Source organism: Colletotrichum abscissum (assembly GCF_030869225.1).
Source record: "Colletotrichum abscissum strain IMI 504890 chromosome Unknown Scaffold_10.1, whole genome shotgun sequence".
Taxonomy (NCBI): domain Eukaryota; kingdom Fungi; phylum Ascomycota; class Sordariomycetes; order Glomerellales; family Glomerellaceae; genus Colletotrichum; species Colletotrichum abscissum.
Window position 1 is genome coordinate 974147 of NW_026849988.1, and position 19004 is coordinate 993150.

Genomic DNA, 19004 nt, shown 5'->3' on the forward strand with positions numbered 1-19004 from the left:
GCGTATTAGTGCAAGGGTAGGCGGAAAGTATGGGTGACGAGCATCGTATGTCATCCCACTTGGACCGACAGGTATTGTGACGTCAGCAAGGATGACCGTGGGATCTTGCGAACTTGGTATTAGTCTTGTCTTGGGAATTGCGGTAAGAATGCCTGTTTAGCGGGGTATTAAAGGCTTTGTTCGGTGCTCGCCAGACCATGCGGTAATTGTTATTGGACAAATGAGCCGGGCTCTGCGGAGAAGCTCGGCGGTCCCGGATACAGCTTTCCCCACACTCCTCCGGAAATTGCTCCGAACGTTGTCTTGATGCATTCGAATACAGATACCACCTGTACGTTTGTCCACACAACGATGTCAGCGGCGTTGGAGTAACCCTCGAGGTCTTCAATGTTCCGCGTTTGCATTTTCTTTCTTCTTCTTCTGCTGTCTGCCCATCGTCGAGACACGGAGGCGCAGGCGATGTGCGAGTGATGCTTTCCCCACGTGCAACAAAACGATTGCCAGCGATGTACTCCGTACTTTCAACTTTTTTGCCCAAGGGTCTACCTCCTTGTGTAGCTTTTGTGCCTGGAGAGGAGCGAGAGCGAGATTCTCAGGTGGTGTGGGAGAAACCCAATATTTTGTTACATCTGTTGACGTGTAATCGTAGGAAATCCCGTTCCCATCGGTCTTGAAACTCCCACAAGTTGATTTACGACAACCACTCGCTTTCGAGAGTTGAAGGCATCTTGAGGGATGAGGGTTGACCACATTGATATTAAATATTGGCCAACGACCATTGGGGCTGTCGTATTCCAACTCCCTATCAATATGTAGGTACTTTATGCTCGATGATATGTTACATTTGACTTCTCAGTCATTTTACTCATCGGCACTTCAAGCCGGCATTGCATGTACAAACGCCTGCAAAGCTGATCCACGTTCGTGCAGCGCGCCGTAGCAACCTTGATCACGGTTTAATTTCACTTCGCGCCAGAGCCATCTTCATCTACCGCACTTGAATGCGTATACACCTCTTTCAGAACCTGCAATCGGCAACGGAGTTCTCGAGTCAAGGCCGACGGCGCGTAGTAAATATTTATTCGTGAGAATGACATATGCCAAATGGCTTGATCATGGGCCATCCTGAATGATAGAATTCGTTTTTGATATTTTGCACACCAAAGTTTGGTTGCAGACCTCAAGCATGATGTCTGGTTTTGCTCGCCATACATAATATTTTGGACGGTTGCCCCGTCTTTCACAATGATTGACTTGTTGAGACGACAGGGATGAAGCAAGGGTCGCTCGTCTTACATCAGCTGCCCTAAGTAGAACCCTGAAAGGGCAGCCAGCAAGGCTTACTTTCTTCACGCAATCGGGTCATAGTCAACTGACACGAAGGCCGAAGCTGTGACAGCCTCAGATGATTATAGCATAGAGACGTAACATCGTTGATTGAAGTTGGCATCGTATGAGGAATATCAAGTCCAAGCAAACCCGAGAAACCACGTTCAATCTTAACGCGGCTGGTACATGTTCGTTGGGCCCTTCTCCCCTCCTGTTGTCTGACTACCGCCCTCCAGAGCTCGCCGAAAGACTTGCTCTAGCTTAGGCAGAACCCTGTCTTGGTTCTGGGCAATTTGATAATGGATAACCAATCTGTTGCCAATGAGCTTCAGTCCCAATTCCGCCCCAAACGCGATGAAATCCTGGGTGCTGCACCCAGCAGCATCTAAATCAAGCCAGCACATGTTGGTGTCGACCGGAAGGGTAAGCTTGCCACCGAGACTAGTCCAGAGTTCCCCGATTCTCTTTGCGGTCTCATGAGACGACTTCAAAAGACCACCCTCGCCATTGGGCCCCTTTCCGAACGTCTCGTCAACGGCAATCCTAGCAGGAGCTGCTACCACTCCAGACTGCCGGAGACCACCGCCGATAGACTTGCGCACCCAGCGGGCGTGCTTGATTTGCGCTGCGTCGCCCACAACGATGCTTCCAATCGGAGCACCGAGACCCTTTGAGAAGCACAAGCTAACCGTGTCGAATAGTGAGCAGTATTCGGAGAGACTACCGGCTCCAGAGGCAACAGCCTCCCACATTCTGGCCCCATCGCAATGAAGCTTAAGGTTGTTCTTCCGTGCAAACTCTGCGATCCTCTTGACCTCGGCCAGGGGGGTCACCACGCCGCCGAGGGTGTTTTCCAAGCTTATGACCCTGGTAGGACAGGTATGGACATCGTCATCGAGAGCAGCATGGGCCTCAATGTCCTCTAGTGTCAGGTAGGCTCCATTGCGTGGTACCACGGGTTGTATCATGGCGCCACAAAGCGAAGCAACGCTGACGAATACCAATCAGTAGATGTCGCACGGTACGGGAGCTAAAGGGGCATGCACGAACCCGCCAGCCTCATACTTGATAATATGTGAGCGATGGTCACTCAAGACGCTGTATGGAGGTTGCGTGAGGAGGGCTCGGAGCGCTACTTGGTTCCCCATGGTCCCGGAGAGAACCAAGAGAGCGGCCTCCTTGCCAGCAAGAGCTGCGACGTGAGATTCGAGTTCCATCGTTGTGGGGTCTTCCACGAAAACATCGTCTAGCAAACTGCAATTTTGAATGGCAGCAAGCATCGAAGCCGTCGGAGTGGTCATAGTATCACCTTGTAATTACGGTTACTTTACCAATCTTTGATCAAGCCGACGTCCTTACTTACTTCTTAGGTCGAAGCCAGCGGCCCCGAGATGACCAGCCCAAGCATTCTGCTTAGGGGCACCAGCAGTGCCATTGCTCGTGTTACTGACAGCAGATGGGGACATGGCTCCTGAAATTGATCGGGGAGATGATGTGTGGATGGATGCGGCAAAGCCTGGAAGCGTGTGGCGGGTGAGGGCGTTGAAGGCCGTTGACAGCTGCGGGGTTGGCTGGTTATGAGATCGCCTCAATGCCGCGCGCAAGGCGAATGGAACTGTGGGTGATCGATTGGTTAGTGTTCCGGCCTGGCTTCAAGAGCTTCAAGAAGGTAGGATGCTCTTATTTGAGTGATTTCTAGTGCTTTGGCATTGAACAGCGAGGTGTCTGGTACCATGAAGCTGTTTTCTGAGCAGGATTAGACTTACTCGTTCTCCTTGCCAAATTCATCTTTTCTGGGGTCTGGCCGGGACGAGATGCTTTCGTGGGCCGGTTGTATACAAGCTCTCCATACAGATACGCAGTATCGGTGCGTTAACTGGCAAGTCCGGGGTCGGAGTCGGGGTCGCTGTGGAACAACCAGCGACGTTGTCATGAGTGGAGCACCACAAGAAAGTTCCGAGGTACGGATGGTCTTGGACGCTTGGCAGTTGCCCAACAACAGTAACAATGGACCACAAAGCTGAGTGTAAATCCGTGCTACTGGAATTTACCATTCAATTACTTCAGAGATGGTATATCAAGTTGCTTCTGTTTCCGCATATATTCATGTCAGTACGGATAATTAAGTACTTACTATCCGTGCTGACTACGTAACTATGTAAATCGTACGTAGCTTTGCTCGTATGTACCTATTGGCTCGGCATCGACTTGCCGGGGCGTTTGACATCAAGCGCTCTTTTGATGTTGCTTATCTTATCTTGATCTCCGCAGGGGGCTCTGGAGTAATGACTTAACATGCGATGGTTTGGCTAATGCGTCTCACAGAAAAATTGGAGAAGGCTACAATATACCTAAAGGGTCGTTACTCGGTATAATTTCAAATGTCGCAGGAACACCAGCTTGGCGTCTTGACATCTCAGCTCTAAGCCTCCTCCAGCGGTGAAGAATGTTTTTGTTTCAGACCAATAGGTGCTTGAATCGAGCAAGCTTCGAAGCTGGGGCCCGTTGGGCTTGGCCCGTGATGGCATTGCTAGAACTTGAAACCTGGACGGTGGGACAGTGGCTGCTCAGACACACCAAGCTCTGAAGGCCTTTCTTGAGCAGGTATTGAGACGAAAGCTTCACCTTGGCTTGTGTTGTCTTTCAGGAGTAGGTGGGGGGTTAATATGAGGGATCGTGAACTTTTGAATTTTTTCTTAGGCCATAGCATACGGCATCGTGTATACCCGCAACAGGCAGCCATCATCAAAGTCCTTTTCTGGTGTTGTTGACGGTGGAGTTCCGCCGACGATGGATTGCGCCTCACAGCTTGCGTAGGGGCGTTACTCAGCACATTCGGTGCCATACCATGTTGATCGTCGGAAAAGGAGCGCGACAGTGCTGACAGCTACCGTCGTTGACCTTGGCGCAGCAATGCCCAGCTTTTATCTTTGTCGCGCTTTCACCTGTTCGAGAGACATACGACTGCGTAGGGCCACTGGTCAGGAGTGACTAGACCCCACTCGGCCTGGTAAAAGCTTCTTCTTGCTACACCCCTGTTGGCGGCACCAATCACGCAGGACGTCCCCTGCTTCTCATCTTCTACATTCACACTACCCACGCACGACGGAACCACGGATGTTCGTGCCTTCTCGCGCTCATCTTGCAGCTCACTTCCCATCAAGGGCGAGTCGAGTGCTGGTGGCCATTAAGAGAATGATTCTTGAGCTGGGAGTATCAGTATATGTTTTCTTAGATTGTATAGGTTCCCCCTCTCAGGCTGGCTCGTCTGATCTACTACCATAAAATAGAGTTATCTTCTCGGCGTTTCTACATGAACAGAAAACGCAAGCGGCATTGGTCCCACCTTTGATCCTGGACTCATCAACGTCAAAGACGGAAGGCCGAACGGACGGTATCTCAATGTGCCGGCCAAGCTTACCATTCCTCCAAACACTCCTGGACAACAGGCCACACACGCACAATTGTAGCCCGGGTGGACATATGTCTGCAAGTGCAAGACATGGGAGACTCATATCCACCTCGAGCTGAGAGGAGACATGGTGCCGCCATGTGCCTGTCAATTTCGACAATGGAACTCGACCGATCTGCTCTTCAACGCAATTTCAGGGGCTCCCTTGGTTCGTGTGAACTATGAAGCGCCCGCCATCGCGCTATTTAGTGCTACCTTTGTGGTAACCTAAACTTGCCCATAGCTGAGGCTTTCCCCGGTAAACCGCCCAGCTGGAGTGTGCCACTTTGATCAGAACTTCTGCCTACCTTAGTGTAAAACGTTTATCTCATTAAAGCGCGTGTGCTTGCTTGACTTTGCTTCAGCTCGCCCCCCCACGCTCCTTCCTCTGGCATCTCAAGCTACTTCATATTTCACAGGTGACACCGGTGCTCGAGCCTGTCCGAGCCTCCAAATACTCATACACTTTATATACCTACTGGTTTCTTCCCCTGGTATCCTGGGGTTTTCACACTTCCCCAGTTCTGAAAATATGCGACAAGGCTGTTCCCGCCATCAAACGATCCGTGGCCCGGATGCTCTCATCTGAGCAGCTCTGCAAAGCCTGTGTTCCTCACACTGCCTTCTGGCTAGGATTTCCTTTCACGCTTCTACCAGTAACACCGGCCTAGGGTGGAGGCTGCATTCGCCGTATCTCAAACCCGGTCACCAGACTTTGTTTTGAGAGGTGAAACGAAACGGCCTCGCCGCCACGATTCAAGACCAGAACATCTGCCCTTCCTACTCACGTCGCCATCTGTCAGTCAACACCTAACCCATCGACACCATGGTTCTTCAATGGCACATTGGCTTTCCTGTCATCCTGAAACTCTTGTTGGCGATAACGATCTGCCTCATTTTGTACTTTAGCCAACATCCTGCACTTGACAGATTCGACCATCGCATATCGAACCTCGACCTGTCCCTTAAGCTTCCCAAGGGCGGTCTCAATTTCGGTAACAAGAGCGACCATCATGGCTTCTACTCCTCCGATGCTGCTGCCAAGTTTTGCAAGCACCACGGTTACCCCGTCTTCACTCCCCAGTCAGAGACCGGCCAGCGAAAGGTATATGACCTGTTCATGGTCAACACAGAGCTCGACTGGATGGAAATACGCTTGAATTCTACCTACAACTACGTTGACTACTTTGTCATCGTTGAGTCTCCAAAGACTTTTACTGGCAGGCCCAAGCCGCTCACGATCAAGGAGAACTGGGACCGGTTCAAGCCTTACCACGACAAGCTCATCTACCACGAGCTCGAATTCCCGTCAGATTTCAATCCGAGAAGGTCATGGGACTACGAAGACTTACAGCGCAACGCCATGTACACCCAAGTGTTGCCTAGGCTCGTCGGAAAGCAGGCTCCGGTATACGGGGACGTTATCCTCGTCGCCGACGTTGACGAGATTGCTCGACCGGAGACACTATTGCTACTGCGAACGTGCCAATTCCCCCGTCGCCTCACCTTGCGTAGCCGGTTTTACTATTACAGTTTCCAGTTCCTCCACACGGGACCTGAGTGGGAACACCCGCAAGCCACTTACTACCAGGGCTCACGCACGCTCCTGCCGGCGAACCTCCGAATGGGAGATGGGGGCTTCAAGCCGCTTTACGACCTCGAGAAGGCGAATCTCGGGAACGCCTGCTGGCACTGCTCTAGCTGCTTCGCCACCGTCGATGAGTTCCTCACCAAGATGTCGTCCTTCTCCCACGAGTGGATGAATGGCGAGAGGTTTCGAAACAAGGACCGTATAGCGGACGCCATTAGGAACGGAAAAGACCTTTGGGGCCGAGACGTTGACCAATTTGTGCGCCTCGAAAATAATACAGATATGCCGAGTATTCTGCTGGATGAGCCGGAAAAGTTTGGTTATATGGTAAATAGGGATGGGCCTTCAGCTGGGTTTACCGACTACCCATGACCGTCCTGAACTCCCGTCTCTTGCTTCTTTGGTCAAGTTTGTCATTTTCCATTTTGTTTTAATTGGGCACATTAGCATGGAGTTACTGCTTACATGGAGGAATCGCATCGTCGTCTTTTCCTGGAGGGAGGGACGGCAGATCCAAAGGGGAGGGCACCTGGCAAGCCCTTTCGAGCACTAGAAGAATTTAACGCCCTGTACAATACATTCTCAACACTCATGCTCGTGCCGCATTGCCTTGTGGATGGTGTGAGAGGCATTCCAGCTCCTCGATAAAGATGTATTGCGGTGATCTGGATTACATCGAATGAGCGAGCGAGCAATGAGTATTTCAGCGGGTACATGAGTTCCACATTCCATATTCACCTTACGTGACAATAGCCATGGGCTCACCGAATGCCGAACACTAACTCACTCGCTCACTGTGAATTTAAGAAGATGAGTGAGGTGAAATGAGTCAAATCAAAAGGCAGGAGATTATTCTTGCCTTCCCAGATATCCAAAGCAAATAGCCAAGGTGACCAAGAGTGAGCGAGTGAACCGGTGTCCAGTCAGTGAGTGTGGGGTTGACGATGGCAAGCAAGCTGTCCTGTCCGCTTGGCACTTCTGCCACCTCTAGCGTCCCAAGCATCACCAGGCCATCCCTGGCTAACACATCGTGGCATCGCTCATTGAATGGGTCCTGCGGGAGGGGGATTTTCTTGCCCTCTCCCCCAAATACGTCGTTATTTCCAATAGAGGGCACATTTTAGTTTCAGCTCTCGTTTATTTTTCAACCCGTCTTCTCCTTTAATCAACTTGCCTAATCTACCTTACTCGGGTTTCCTTACGTCTTCAACTTCACATTCCTCACTCTCTCTCCCGAACCTCCGAGACATTGAAGACACAACGCAAGAGACAAGAGAGCACCTCAGCGTAACGGGCATCAAATCACACCTCCTCCTCTCCGTCCTTCACCCCATGGGCCCTGCAGCAAAGGGGTGCGGAAGCGTCGGTTGGCGGACCAATCACGTCGCGCCAGCAGCAGATGGAAACCGATGCATTGATGCGTGATGCGCTGGCAGTCTCTGGTCTGTGTGCTGCGCAAAAGGGAATGACAATAAGAGAGAGCAAGACTGCCACTGCTGAACGAGAAAGAGAGAGAAAATAGAGACTGACAAAAAAACTTGATATCTTTTTCCTTTCTCTTTTGACCCCTCTCTTTCCTCTCTTTACTTTTCTTCTCGAGACATCCCACCTTCTCTACTTTGGTTTCTCTCTCTTCTGTCGTCTACCCCTCTCCTAGCTCTCAATTCTTGTACTTCACTCCCTCTCAACACCACCACACACCGGTGCTGTGTGTCAGACCAGCTCATGTCGATTTTATGGTGAAGCGCCTCACCCTCTTCATATACGCAGAGCTTTGGTGTGGCAGCGAAAACCTCATACAAATCAAACATGGATAGGAGATTAAGCGATCGTACATCAGTCATGATATTCATTCGTCTACTTTCGTAGCATCGTCATGGCCACCCACTTATACCCCGCTCTGCTCCTTTCTACGTTGCTATTTCTCGCTTGAGCGGTGCCGCGTACCAGCATTTCTAGGTTGGATGACCTTTAAATGACTGGAAATTCCGGCGTGCTAACTTCAAAATCAAAGGCAAGCGCCCTGCTTCCAGACATGCCGTCCAAATTATCGCTTGAAAACAGTCCCCTTCCCTCCCGCTCCGATATATGGGACATGGTGAAAACGCCATGGGGGACTTGGCACGCTTACTGCTGCTAATGCTGTCGCAGACCAACTAACAACGTCAGAAGATCCGTGATTTGGCGGACAATTTCGACACAACGACGTCTCGACAACGAACACCATGCCGCATAAAACCCCCTCGTCTTCAGTAATAGTATTGCCCTTTCGAATCCACTAGCCCGCAAGCCCAGAGGGAATACGATCGAGAAGGAACGGCAGGGCGGGACAACTGGGAACGCGGCGGATCGAGGCATCCAACGCGCGTCAGTATTACGCATCACCTGTTCGCCCACTTCATCAGCCACTGTAGCACAGCGTCCAAGTTGGTCTCCTCCTTGGCACTGATGCCGTAGCAGCAAACCTCGCGGTGGCCTATGGACTTGAGGTCAAGCGCATCGATCAGCTCGTCCACCGATAACTTCTGCGGGAGGTCCGATTTGTTTCCCAAAACAAGGAGTGGGATTTCTCTCAGAGAAGCTTGGTCCATGAGAGCATGAAGCTCCTCCCGAGCTTGCTGTAGCAAGTCCATATCAGCGATATCGACGATGAAGACGATAGCGTTGACGCCACGGCAGTATCTTTCCCACATCGTTCGAAATCGGGGCTGGCCACCAATATCCCAACATTTCAGTGTAACGTGTCCTCGTTGCACCCGCTTCATGTTGAATCCGACCGTCGGGATCGAGCTACACAAGATATCAGTTAGCCGAAAATGCCGCTAGCCGAGACCGATTACACCAGAGATGGTACAGTAGGCAGTTCTGAGGGGTGAAGAAGAAACGGAGGTCGCTTACTCGATGGTGAACTCGCCGCCCTACAAGTGTAAATGTCAGCGTGCGAACGGCTTTGGTGCGAGGGAAAACTTGACAATGTAGGAAAAGATTCACTTACTGCGAGGACGCGGAGCAGAGACGTCTTACCCGCATTTTGGAGACCGATCATCGTCACATCCATCTCTGTCGCCCTGTCGTCGCAAGTCAGCTCAAGTTCAAGATACCATCCCCGAGGATCGAGGGTAAGGGCAAAGTGGGCGCGGCGGGGTAAGGTCAGAGCGCGCGGGCCGTCCATCGCTGAAAATCACCCCCGCTGTTCATCGCGGGAAGCAAAGTGCACTCACCAGAACGTCCTCAACAGCCAGTCGTACACTTTCCGGAAAAGCCCCGCCATGGTGGTGGTGTATAATGAGCGCGATGCGCTGGTGTGGAGGAGGTAGTATAGGATGCGTAGGTGGCCAAAAGAGGTGTCGCCAACGTGTGTTGATCTTGGATCCGGATACAGCGCAACGGCAATAGATGTTGCGCAACGGAGAAAGGTCGGTGGCGCGGCGATTACTATTTCGTTCGGAAGAGACGTCGATACGGTGAGAGACGGAGAGGGATGAAGGACGGGTGCGGAGTTGTGATTTGGATGCTTAAGTATTCGATGCGCTCAGACGCCTTTAAAAATTGGAAATAAAAATGTCTCGTATGACCAGTGGTAACCGACCAAATGTCGCAAGTCAAATGTCGCTGGCATCGACGTGGGAGATGGCGGCACAGGTTGCTGCTCTGCTCTGTGCGATGATGGGGGCGGGAGAGACAGAGAGAGAGAGGCTCGATGGGCGTCGCTGGTTTCTCGTTGGCGGGCGACGACACTGGAACTGGGAGCAAGTTGCGGCGCAGATGCAGGTGCAGACAGTGCAGGCGGCGGGCGGGAACCAGAAAAGAAGAGCGCAGGTGACGCTTGGCCTGGCCTGGTCTGTCCCTTTGGGGCCGGAAGAGGTACCTCGAGCAGCCTGTGAGGTAAGGTAAGGTATAGTAGGTCCCCACCAGAGAAAGACGGGATGGCGAGGGTTGATGGGTCGTGGAAGTGACTGAGTACCCTGGATCCGGCTCAAGCTTGGGGTCGGGGGACCGGGGTCGGGAGGGGAGGGGCACAAGCTGTAGGATGAACAGTGCCGAATTTGGAGTCGCAAGAATTGGCGGTTGGGGATGAAAAGACGACTGGGAATAACCGCGTTGACAGGGTCTGCAGCGGTTACAAGATCAACGACTAGGGTTTCATTCGTTTGCTTCTACCGGATCATGTGGATCTCTCCACGATAGGCGCGAGAAAGGGCTGCGATCAGGGACGAAATTGTAGGTCAACCGGGTGCCGGTGCACCTGATTTCGGGTGTGAGTGCCTTTGCAGTACGTTATGTGCGGCAGCGGCATGGAAGTCAATCCACTGACGACAGCAACGGCAGCGGTAGCAGGGATGAGATGCGAACGTGGCGGCGGCGGCGAAGGGTGATTTTCGACAAGGACCAGCCTACGAGGCGGTTGTTCAATACCACGGCGCTCGATCCGACTATGATGAATCTCTTTCGCAGAAGTGGATGACTTGACTAAAGTACGCTTCCGTGACCTGGTGTGAAAGCTCGTGGATCTGCTCCCGGATGCCAATGTCAAATGAAGGGGATGTGACGTATGGTTGAAATTAATGGTGCTTGTAATCCGGTGGGCGAACGGCTAAGGTAGGCAGAGGTAGACGGCGACGAGGCGCGATAGCCTAGACGTCCTGGAAGTCACCAGAACCCGATATGGGTGGGCCAAGTCGGTCTTAGCCGGCTTAGGTTGACGGGTTGCAGCGATTCGAACCGTGGTGTCCAAAGTAAGGCCAAGACATGCAGACTTCCAAGGCTAATAAAGGAGGCCCCGAATTGATGCGGTGGGCGCGAAGGCTGGCTTTCCACCTCGGATGTTGTTTAGTCGGCCTCAGGGTAAGGTAAGGTGTGCAAGGTAAGATTGCTCAGGTGGTCGCGTTTGCGGGTGGATGGGTTGCGGGTAGATGAGTAGATGGTAGATAGATTCCCCAATGAAGAAAGATATGTCGACAAGGGGAAGGTGAGAGGAAGGATGAAGGGCGCGTGAGAACCCAGATTGTTGCAGGCGGCACAACTCCAGATCTGTCTGGCAATCCCCGTCAAGCAACCTGCGAGGGCTGACTGCGTGCGGGCCGAGGCAGGACGGTGCAAGGAGAGGGGAGAATGGTCGTCGATGTTGGGCGTCTAGTGACGTTGTGACTGTGATGAGAGGCGAGGCGAGAAACGGGCGGCTCGCCGACAAAGGCGTTTGTTGGTGGCTACCTTTTTTTATTTTCTTTTGGAAGGATCACCAGCAACGGAGGTTGGGTAGGGTTCTGCAAGCGGGACGAAGAATTTATGCAGGCTCGACCTTGAGAGGTAGCCAAATGGGTATTTCGATGGCGCGAGCTGAGTGAAAGGCGGACCGGGCTGGATGAACAGAAAGCAATGAGATGGAAGCCTCGAGTTTGCTAGGAAAGCAGGATGCAGATCGGGAGTATTTAGCAACAACGGCGCATGGTCAGGGAATGGCCGTAAACTAGGTGAAGTAAGGTAAGGTAATGAAAGGGATGGACCGTAAGGCAGGCTGGGCTCTTTCTCCAGGCAGGCAAGCACGCGGGCGACAAAAGCCGCAGACAACCCAATTATATTCATGGAAGGCAGGAGCCTTTTCCGTAAGATGTACCTTCCACGGCTGGGGGTTAGTATGCCCGGTACGGGAGGGAAGGTTGAGGCAAGGAAGGCAGTAAGTCGCTTCAGTCTTACGCCCAATGGAAGGTGCGGCACTTATTAAGCTAAGGAATGGTACTTACCTACCTTACCTACCTTACCTTAGGTAAGGTGAAATAATCTCCGTTTTCTCTACCTTGCCTTACTTTCTACGCTTCTCTAGATCCCGTTGTCAGTGGGCGTGGAAGGGACTATGAGAATAGAGGATGTAGGCGGGGGAGAAGAAGGGAACTTGCCCATTCGTTTGTGAATAGTCTGGCAGAACAAATGCGCTGAGCTGGCTGGGTGATCTGACGACCAAGGCTCGAGAGAACTCCCTACTACAGGGCAGAAGAAAATCGTAATTGATGTCTGCGATATTCTCTTCCGAGCTAAGGTGGTGTCATTACACAAGCAGTAGGTGTTGGTACTGTTCATTGCCCTCAGTTACCTTGGTGTGCTTAGTGAGGTGTGAGGTAGATGGAGAGATATTACTGCGTAAGTACGGAACCTTGACCAAAAGCTGGAGAGGACAGGGGCTTGGCAGGTGAGACAGGCAGAGGCCAAGAGGCAAGGGCGGCAGCATATGTTATGCATCCTCCGGGCATCACCCTGTCATCATCTCATGACGGATGCGGAGTCGCGGAGACCGTGGACTCTCTTACACAGAGTGAGAGCGAGAAGTATGTATCGCGAGGACCCTCGGTGGGGGTTATCTCACGTAGAATGTCCATGGAGATGCCTTAGCTCCTAGCCTCGGTGAATCGGGCCCCAGTTAGTGTAGATTGGGCTGCAAGTCGCCAGCTGCTCGCTGTAATTCCTACTAATTAGGAGTCTTTCTTTGCTAGTTGCATTCTTAGGAGACTCCCGAAATCTAGATTCGGCGGGGAGGGTACCCATCCACCGCGAGTATTGGTGAGAACCAACGATTTCGGTGGTGCGGCATGACCACTTTACGCCTAAAGGCCTGGCCTGACTTGACCTTACCTCACCTCACCTACCTCACTTCACCCTCTCTGCTACCCTACCTTCCAATTAGTGCGGAGAACTGTTACACCTTAGGCTGCCCAGTGAAGGTTGCTTACCTTGCCTGACGGATCCCACTTCGGGCTGGAAATTTCCGTCTTGCTGAAAGGTTTCCCTGGATGGATGGGTTCTACAATCCTATGTCAGAATTTGCTGTGCTGATTCGACTTAGTATGACCACTCAAGTTCATTGCGGCATGGCGCTGCCGCCAACCCAATGTACCATCTCGATCATCAGACGAATAGAGCAGAGTTCCGTCAGCGAACCCGGGCGATGACAGCCACCAACCATTGACGCGTCCACTTCCGCCTGCCATTCCCAGCTGTCGGGTTCACATCACGTTGAGTGACCAACCGGGTCCAGTCAAATGTGACTGAAATTTCGTGACAGATTAGAGGTTACGAACCATTGGTGTCACAGTCAAGAAAGCTGCAGGACACGCAATATCCCTTCTCTACGACTAATCAACTTCGGCATCCACAAGATAAGAAAGTAGAGCAAGGCCGTGTCTGAGATGGAGGCTGGCTTACGGACAAGAGTGGGTCGGTCTCCGTGGATATCGGGCGCCTTTCATAATCGGAACGCCGAGAGCATCTCAGTCCCGGGTGCACAATCCCGCGACAGTGGGGTTCCGTCTACCTACGCGGGCCCTCCATTCCGGACGAGCATTTCAAGATCAGGGCCCCGCACCTCAGATAAAGCGACGTCCTCGCACTGTCTTGGATAACGGCCTGCACTTTCGACGATGCCGCGCCATGATTGGACGATGCAATTTTTTCCGCTCCAATCTCCATAATTATTTTTTTGTTTTCACCGAAGACCCGACTGTCGCATCCCAACCCTCTGCGATCCAGAAACCCGGTGCAGTAGGAAGAAGTTTACATTTTCGCCCTCCTTGTCTCTGTCGCGTTTGTCTTGCCCAGGGAGACCAGTCCTTGATATTGCCAATCCACATGACATAGTCCCCCGTGAGCCAGCCATTATTCACTAAGGAAGAAGTCAAGACTTAAGCTAACAATCGCAGTCGCAGGCAAGCGAACGAGAGAGCGAACATGGCGCCATCAGCGACAAGCACCGAGTGGGATCACCAATACAATACCGTTCGTCGCGAGAACCTTTTTCGCAACCCCCCGAAGGATCACACGGCCTATCCTGCCCTGCAAGAGGCTGTGAGCCCTCACATCGACTCCTTCAATGCCTTGTTCACAAGTGACGACAAGAGCCTCCTCGCTCGAGGCATAGAGGATATTGGCACAAAGACGTATCTTGATGGCGACGACAGGGCGGGCCTCGAAGGCAAGAACCGCCTGTCAGTACGGATCAAGAGTGTAGCGCTGCAAAAGTCCCAGCTACCCCCCTCCAACAAGTTCGCCAGGAATCGTGAAATCCTGCCCTCCGAATGCAGAGAGCGTCATTCGACGTACCGAGGCAGGCTATCCGCCACCTTCGAGTACAGAGTCAATGGTGGTGATCCGAAAGAATTTGTGCGCGAGCTTGGACAGGTGCCAATTATGGTCAAGGTAAGTGCTTTTGTACACCAATTGCAAACCTGACGGCGGGGTGCTAATGGGGGATTGGCAGTCCAACAGATGTCACTTGGAGGGCAACTCTCCGGCTCAGTTGGTGCAAAGAAAGGAGGAATCCGAAGAACTGGGCGGTTACTTCATCGTAAACGGTATCGAGAAGATTATTCGACTGCTGCAAGTCAACCGAAGGAATTTCCCCATGGCGATCAACCGACCGAGTTTCCAAAACCGAGGCCAAGGCTACACCCCGTACGGTATCATCGTCCGATCCGTCAGACCAGATGAGACATCTCAGACCAACGTTTTGCACTACCTGAGTGACGGAAACATGACGTTCCGCTTCTCTTGGAAGAAGAATGAGTACCTTGTACCGGTCATGATGGTCCTTAAGGCTCTCGTCGACACAAACGATCGCGACATCTTCGAAGGACTGATTGGTCTCTCCAACACGAAGTCGGCCAAGAACAGTTTCTTGACGGACCGTGTCGAGCTGCTGCTCCGAACCTACAAGTCATACGGACTCTACAGCAAGACCGAGACGAGAGCCTACCTGGGAGAGAAGTTCCGCGTGGTGATGGGTGTACCCGACACCATGTCCAACTACGATGTCGGCACCGAGTTCCTGCGCAAGGTTGTTCTTGTTCACCTTGGTAACATCAACGTCACCGAGAAGCAGGACAACGATAAGTTCAAGATGCTGTTGTTCATGATCAGAAAGCTGTATGCTCTCGTGGCAGGCGACTGCGCCGTCGACAACCCTGATGCTGTCCAAAACCAGGAGGTCCTTCTTGGCGGTTTCCTGTACGGCATGATCATCAAGGAGCGCCTTGAAGAGTTCCTGTCGACTGCTGTCAGATTGTCTCTCCGCGAATGGACCAGAAAGCACCCGGCCACCCCCTTCACATCGCAGGACTTCGCCAAGGAGTTCCCTGCCAATATCTTCAGACACGCCAATGAGAACCTTGGAAACGGCCTGGAATATTTCCTTTCCACAGGTAATCTGACCAGTCCTTCTGGTCTTGATTTGCAACAGACAGCCGGTTTCACAGTTGTTGCGGAAAAGCTCAACTTTCTCCGTTTCATCAGTCACTTCCGAATGATTCACAGAGGTGCCTTCTTCGCCGAGTTGAAGACGACAACGGTCCGAAAGCTGTTGCCCGAGTCTTGGGGTTTTCTGTGCCCCGTACACACTCCTGATGGTTCGCCTTGCGGTTTGCTTAACCATCTGGCTCACAAGTGTAAGATCATGACCGAGTCCGTCGACGCCTCCAAGATCCCTGGCCTTGTGGCGGAGTTGGGAGCTGTGGAGACGTCTTCTGCGGCTACAGATGAAAGCGTTGTCATCATGCTTGATGGCAAGCTCATCGGCTTCTGCACACCTCGCGAATCTCTCAGAATTGCAGACACTCTCCGTTTCTGGAAGGTGGAGGGCACTCACGGCGTTCCTCTCCAACTGGAAATTGGATACGTCCCGCCTTCAAACGGCGGTTCATACCCTGGTATCTACTTGTCTTCTGCGCCTGCGCGTATGGTCAGACCCGTGAAGTATCTTCCTCTTGATAAGGTGGACTTTGTGGGGCCTTACGAGCAACCCTACATGTCTATCGCCGTTGTTGAGAACGAAATCGTGTCAGGCGAGTCGACGCACGTGGAAGAAACTCCTACCAACATGCTCTCCATTCTTGCCAACATGACGCCCTTCTCAGACTTCAACCAGTCCCCCAGAAACATGTACCAATGTCAGATGGGTAAGCAAACCATGGGAACACCGGCAACGGCTCTTCGGCACCGCACGGACAACAAGATGTACAGAATTCAGAGTGGCCAGACACCGGTGGTACGATCGCCTCTACACAACGCTTATGGATTCGACAACTTCCCCAACGGCTTCAACGCCGTTGTAGCGGTTATCTCATACACTGGCTACGACATGGACGACGCCATGATTTTGAACAAGTCGGCACACGAAAGAGGATTCGGACACGGTACCATCTACAAGACGAAGAAGGTCACGCTGAAGGAAGAACAGAGAACGCGAGCCACCAAGAATATCACCAAGCTCTTCGGTTTCGCCCCTGGCGGTTTTGTCAAGGGATTCTATCGTGGCTTGCTTGATGAGGACGGATTGCCCTACGTTGGACGCATGGTCCAAGAAGGAGATGTACTCTGCGCATGGCACACGGTGTCAGCAGACTACAGCGGCAAGCTGATCAACCTGGACGGACAGACACACTATGAAAAGTACAAGGAGTCTGAGACTGCATTTGTCGAGGAAGTACGTGTGCTCGGTAGCGAGTCGGGTAATGAGCCTGCACAGACGATCTCCATCAAGCTCAGAGTTCCCCGATCCCCGGTCATCGGTGACAAGTTCTCTTCTCGCCACGGACAGAAGGGTGTCGCTTCCCAGAAATGGCCTGCTGTCGATATGCCTTTCTCAGAATCTGGTATCCAACCCGATATTATCATCAACCCTCACGCTTTCCCTTCTCGTATGACAATCGGTATGTTCGTCGAGTCACTGGCTGGAAAGGCTGGCGCGCTCCACGGATTGGCACAAGACTGCACGCCCTTCAAGTTCAACGAGGAGAACACCGCCGGTGACTACTTTGGTCATCAGCTGATGAAGGCCGGGTACAATTACCATGGCAACGAGCCCATGTACTCTGGTATCACGGGAGAGGAACTGGCCGCCGACATTTACGTTGGTGTCGTCTACTACCAGCGTCTGCGTCACATGGTCAACGACAAGTACCAAGTGCGAACGACGGGACCAGTCGTACCGACAACCGGCCAGCCCATCAAGGGTAGAAAGCGTGGTGGTGGTATTCGTGTGGGAGAGATGGAGCGTGACGCGCTGCTCGCTCACGGTACGGCCTTCCTGCTGCAGGATCGTCTGCTCAACTGTTCCGATTACACGCGATCCTGGATCTGCCGAAGCTGTGGTTCGTTCCTCTCAGTCCAACCAACCGTGTCACCTTTTGTGGGTAAGAAGAAGCAAGTCACGACAGTGCGTTGCAGAAACTGCGCAACCCGCCTCGACGCCGGCGACGCGGAGAGCGCCGCCAAGGTAGAGGGAGAGATCTGGGAGGATGGCCAGGGCAACCAGTGGGTCGGAGGCGAGAACACGACGGTTGTCGTTGTTCCGGGTGCGCTCAAGTTTCTAGACGTGGAGTTGGCAGCTATGGGTGTCAAGCTGAAGTACCGCATCGACTCCAAGGATGCGCCTCGCAAGGGCCCTTTGAAGCCCATGAAATCATTACCTTAGAGGCTTAGATCGACGGCGTTTCGGTAGACAAAAGATGTATTCCACCTTGTACATACATTATGACTTCTTAATGGACAAAGGTTCACAATGCTGGTCAGAGTGGATCTCGCCGAGTAGTGATGGGTTTCCCTATCAATATTTCATGTTTGGATTCAACCCCTAAATCAAGTCTCAGCTTCGCGTTCAAGACTCCAAGCCGAACTCCGAAGGGGTTTGACAATCGACATAGATGGTGAGCGTGGACTACGTAACATCAACATGTGTAGAGCGGTTACAATCAGATGCTGAACCGTTTGTCTCATGTAGGCTACCGAATCAACAAACAGTCATTTGGACGCACATCGTACACACAATGTCGGCAGCCGCCTTGTGCAGAGTCTGACCGTCGATTGGCGGCAAAGATCTGAGAGATTTCTCTGCGTCTCCGTCAACGATGGCGCAAATTTGGCTGACTAAACTCATGACGTACCTGAGAAGCCTCGTGGTATCCAAAGCTGTTGATTGTGGTTTCTCGTGGTCTTTCCAAAACCGAGGTAAGACAGAAGCTGTTGTAGCTCACCTTCAGGGTGGCTTGATATAGAAATGCCATGAGCCGCCGTGGGAAACCAAGATGTTTGAGATTGAGTCAGTGAAATCTTCATACCGATCAGGCTTCGTCCACCTAAAGACATCAGTTCTGAGAGTTCCTGCTCTGTCTGAACAGTTCCACCTGGCTTGACGTGTCACCGCGCCCTGCTTCTCAGCTATCAAGGTGAGATACCCTTCAACCAGTGCTTGATTGGACAGCAATTTACACAAGGTACGATAGTGATGTTTCTTGGAGCTTTGGGAGAAGGTACGCCATGTCACATTACTGTAGTTGGTCAAGAAGGCACGGCACGTTTTGTGGCAGGAAGATACCAAGGGCGAAAACCTGTGCCTTCCGCCTCGGTCTTCTTCTCTCACCAGTGCCTAGGTTGTCACGCCTCTCTTTCCCTTAATAGATTCGGATTACGTCGTGCAGAGGTACCTCGTCCCGACACCTTCCTGAATGACTCTGTTCCCAAACCTAGAGATTGCGGTTGGAAACCAGGAACTCAATGACGCAAGCACCATACCACCACGGCTATGCGGCGTGCCACTCGCATCCTGTTTGCCTTCCGTGACTGCCTTAAAGTGTGCTTCAGTCCAAATTGCAT

The 19004-nt window shown here is 52.3% G+C and overlaps 5 protein-coding genes across 5 annotated transcripts; 2 read left to right on the forward strand and 3 right to left on the reverse strand.

The window, feature by feature from the left end:
- Positions 1-1499: 1499 nt before the first annotated feature.
- CABS01_05253 (beta-eliminating lyase) lies at positions 1500-3117 on the reverse strand (the record flags this gene model as incomplete). The annotated part of the gene is made up of 4 exons (XM_060538623.1): positions 1500-2319; positions 2380-2638; positions 2693-2944; positions 3096-3117. 4 exons carry the CDS (start codon positions 3115-3117, stop codon positions 1500-1502), a joined length of 1353 nt encoding a protein of 450 aa, XP_060405795.1.
- Positions 3118-5606: 2489 nt separating this feature from the next.
- CABS01_05254 (glycosyltransferase family 17) lies at positions 5607-6743 on the forward strand (the record flags this gene model as incomplete). The annotated part of the gene is made up of 1 exon (XM_060538624.1): positions 5607-6743. One exon carries the CDS (start codon positions 5607-5609, stop codon positions 6741-6743), a length of 1137 nt encoding a protein of 378 aa, XP_060405796.1.
- Positions 6744-8752: 2009 nt separating this feature from the next.
- Positions 8753-9642, reverse strand: CABS01_05255 (ADP-ribosylation factor family protein; the record flags this gene model as incomplete). Its single annotated transcript, XM_060538625.1, has 4 exons — positions 8753-9161; positions 9270-9289; positions 9367-9439; positions 9593-9642. The coding sequence occupies 4 exons, from the start codon at positions 9640-9642 to the stop codon at positions 8753-8755; spliced, it is 552 nt and encodes a 183-aa protein (XP_060405797.1).
- Positions 9643-12188: 2546 nt separating this feature from the next.
- Positions 12189-12616, reverse strand: CABS01_05256 (uncharacterized protein; the record flags this gene model as incomplete). Its single annotated transcript, XM_060538626.1, has 2 exons — positions 12189-12438; positions 12504-12616. 2 exons carry the CDS (start codon positions 12614-12616, stop codon positions 12189-12191), a joined length of 363 nt encoding a protein of 120 aa, XP_060405798.1.
- A 1471-nt stretch (positions 12617-14087) lies between these two features.
- Positions 14088-17826, forward strand: CABS01_05257 (DNA-directed RNA polymerase I subunit RPA2; the record flags this gene model as incomplete). Its single annotated transcript, XM_060538627.1, has 2 exons — positions 14088-14555; positions 14617-17826. The coding sequence occupies 2 exons, from the start codon at positions 14088-14090 to the stop codon at positions 17824-17826; spliced, it is 3678 nt and encodes a 1225-aa protein (XP_060405799.1).
- Positions 17827-19004: the final 1178 nt, after the last annotated feature.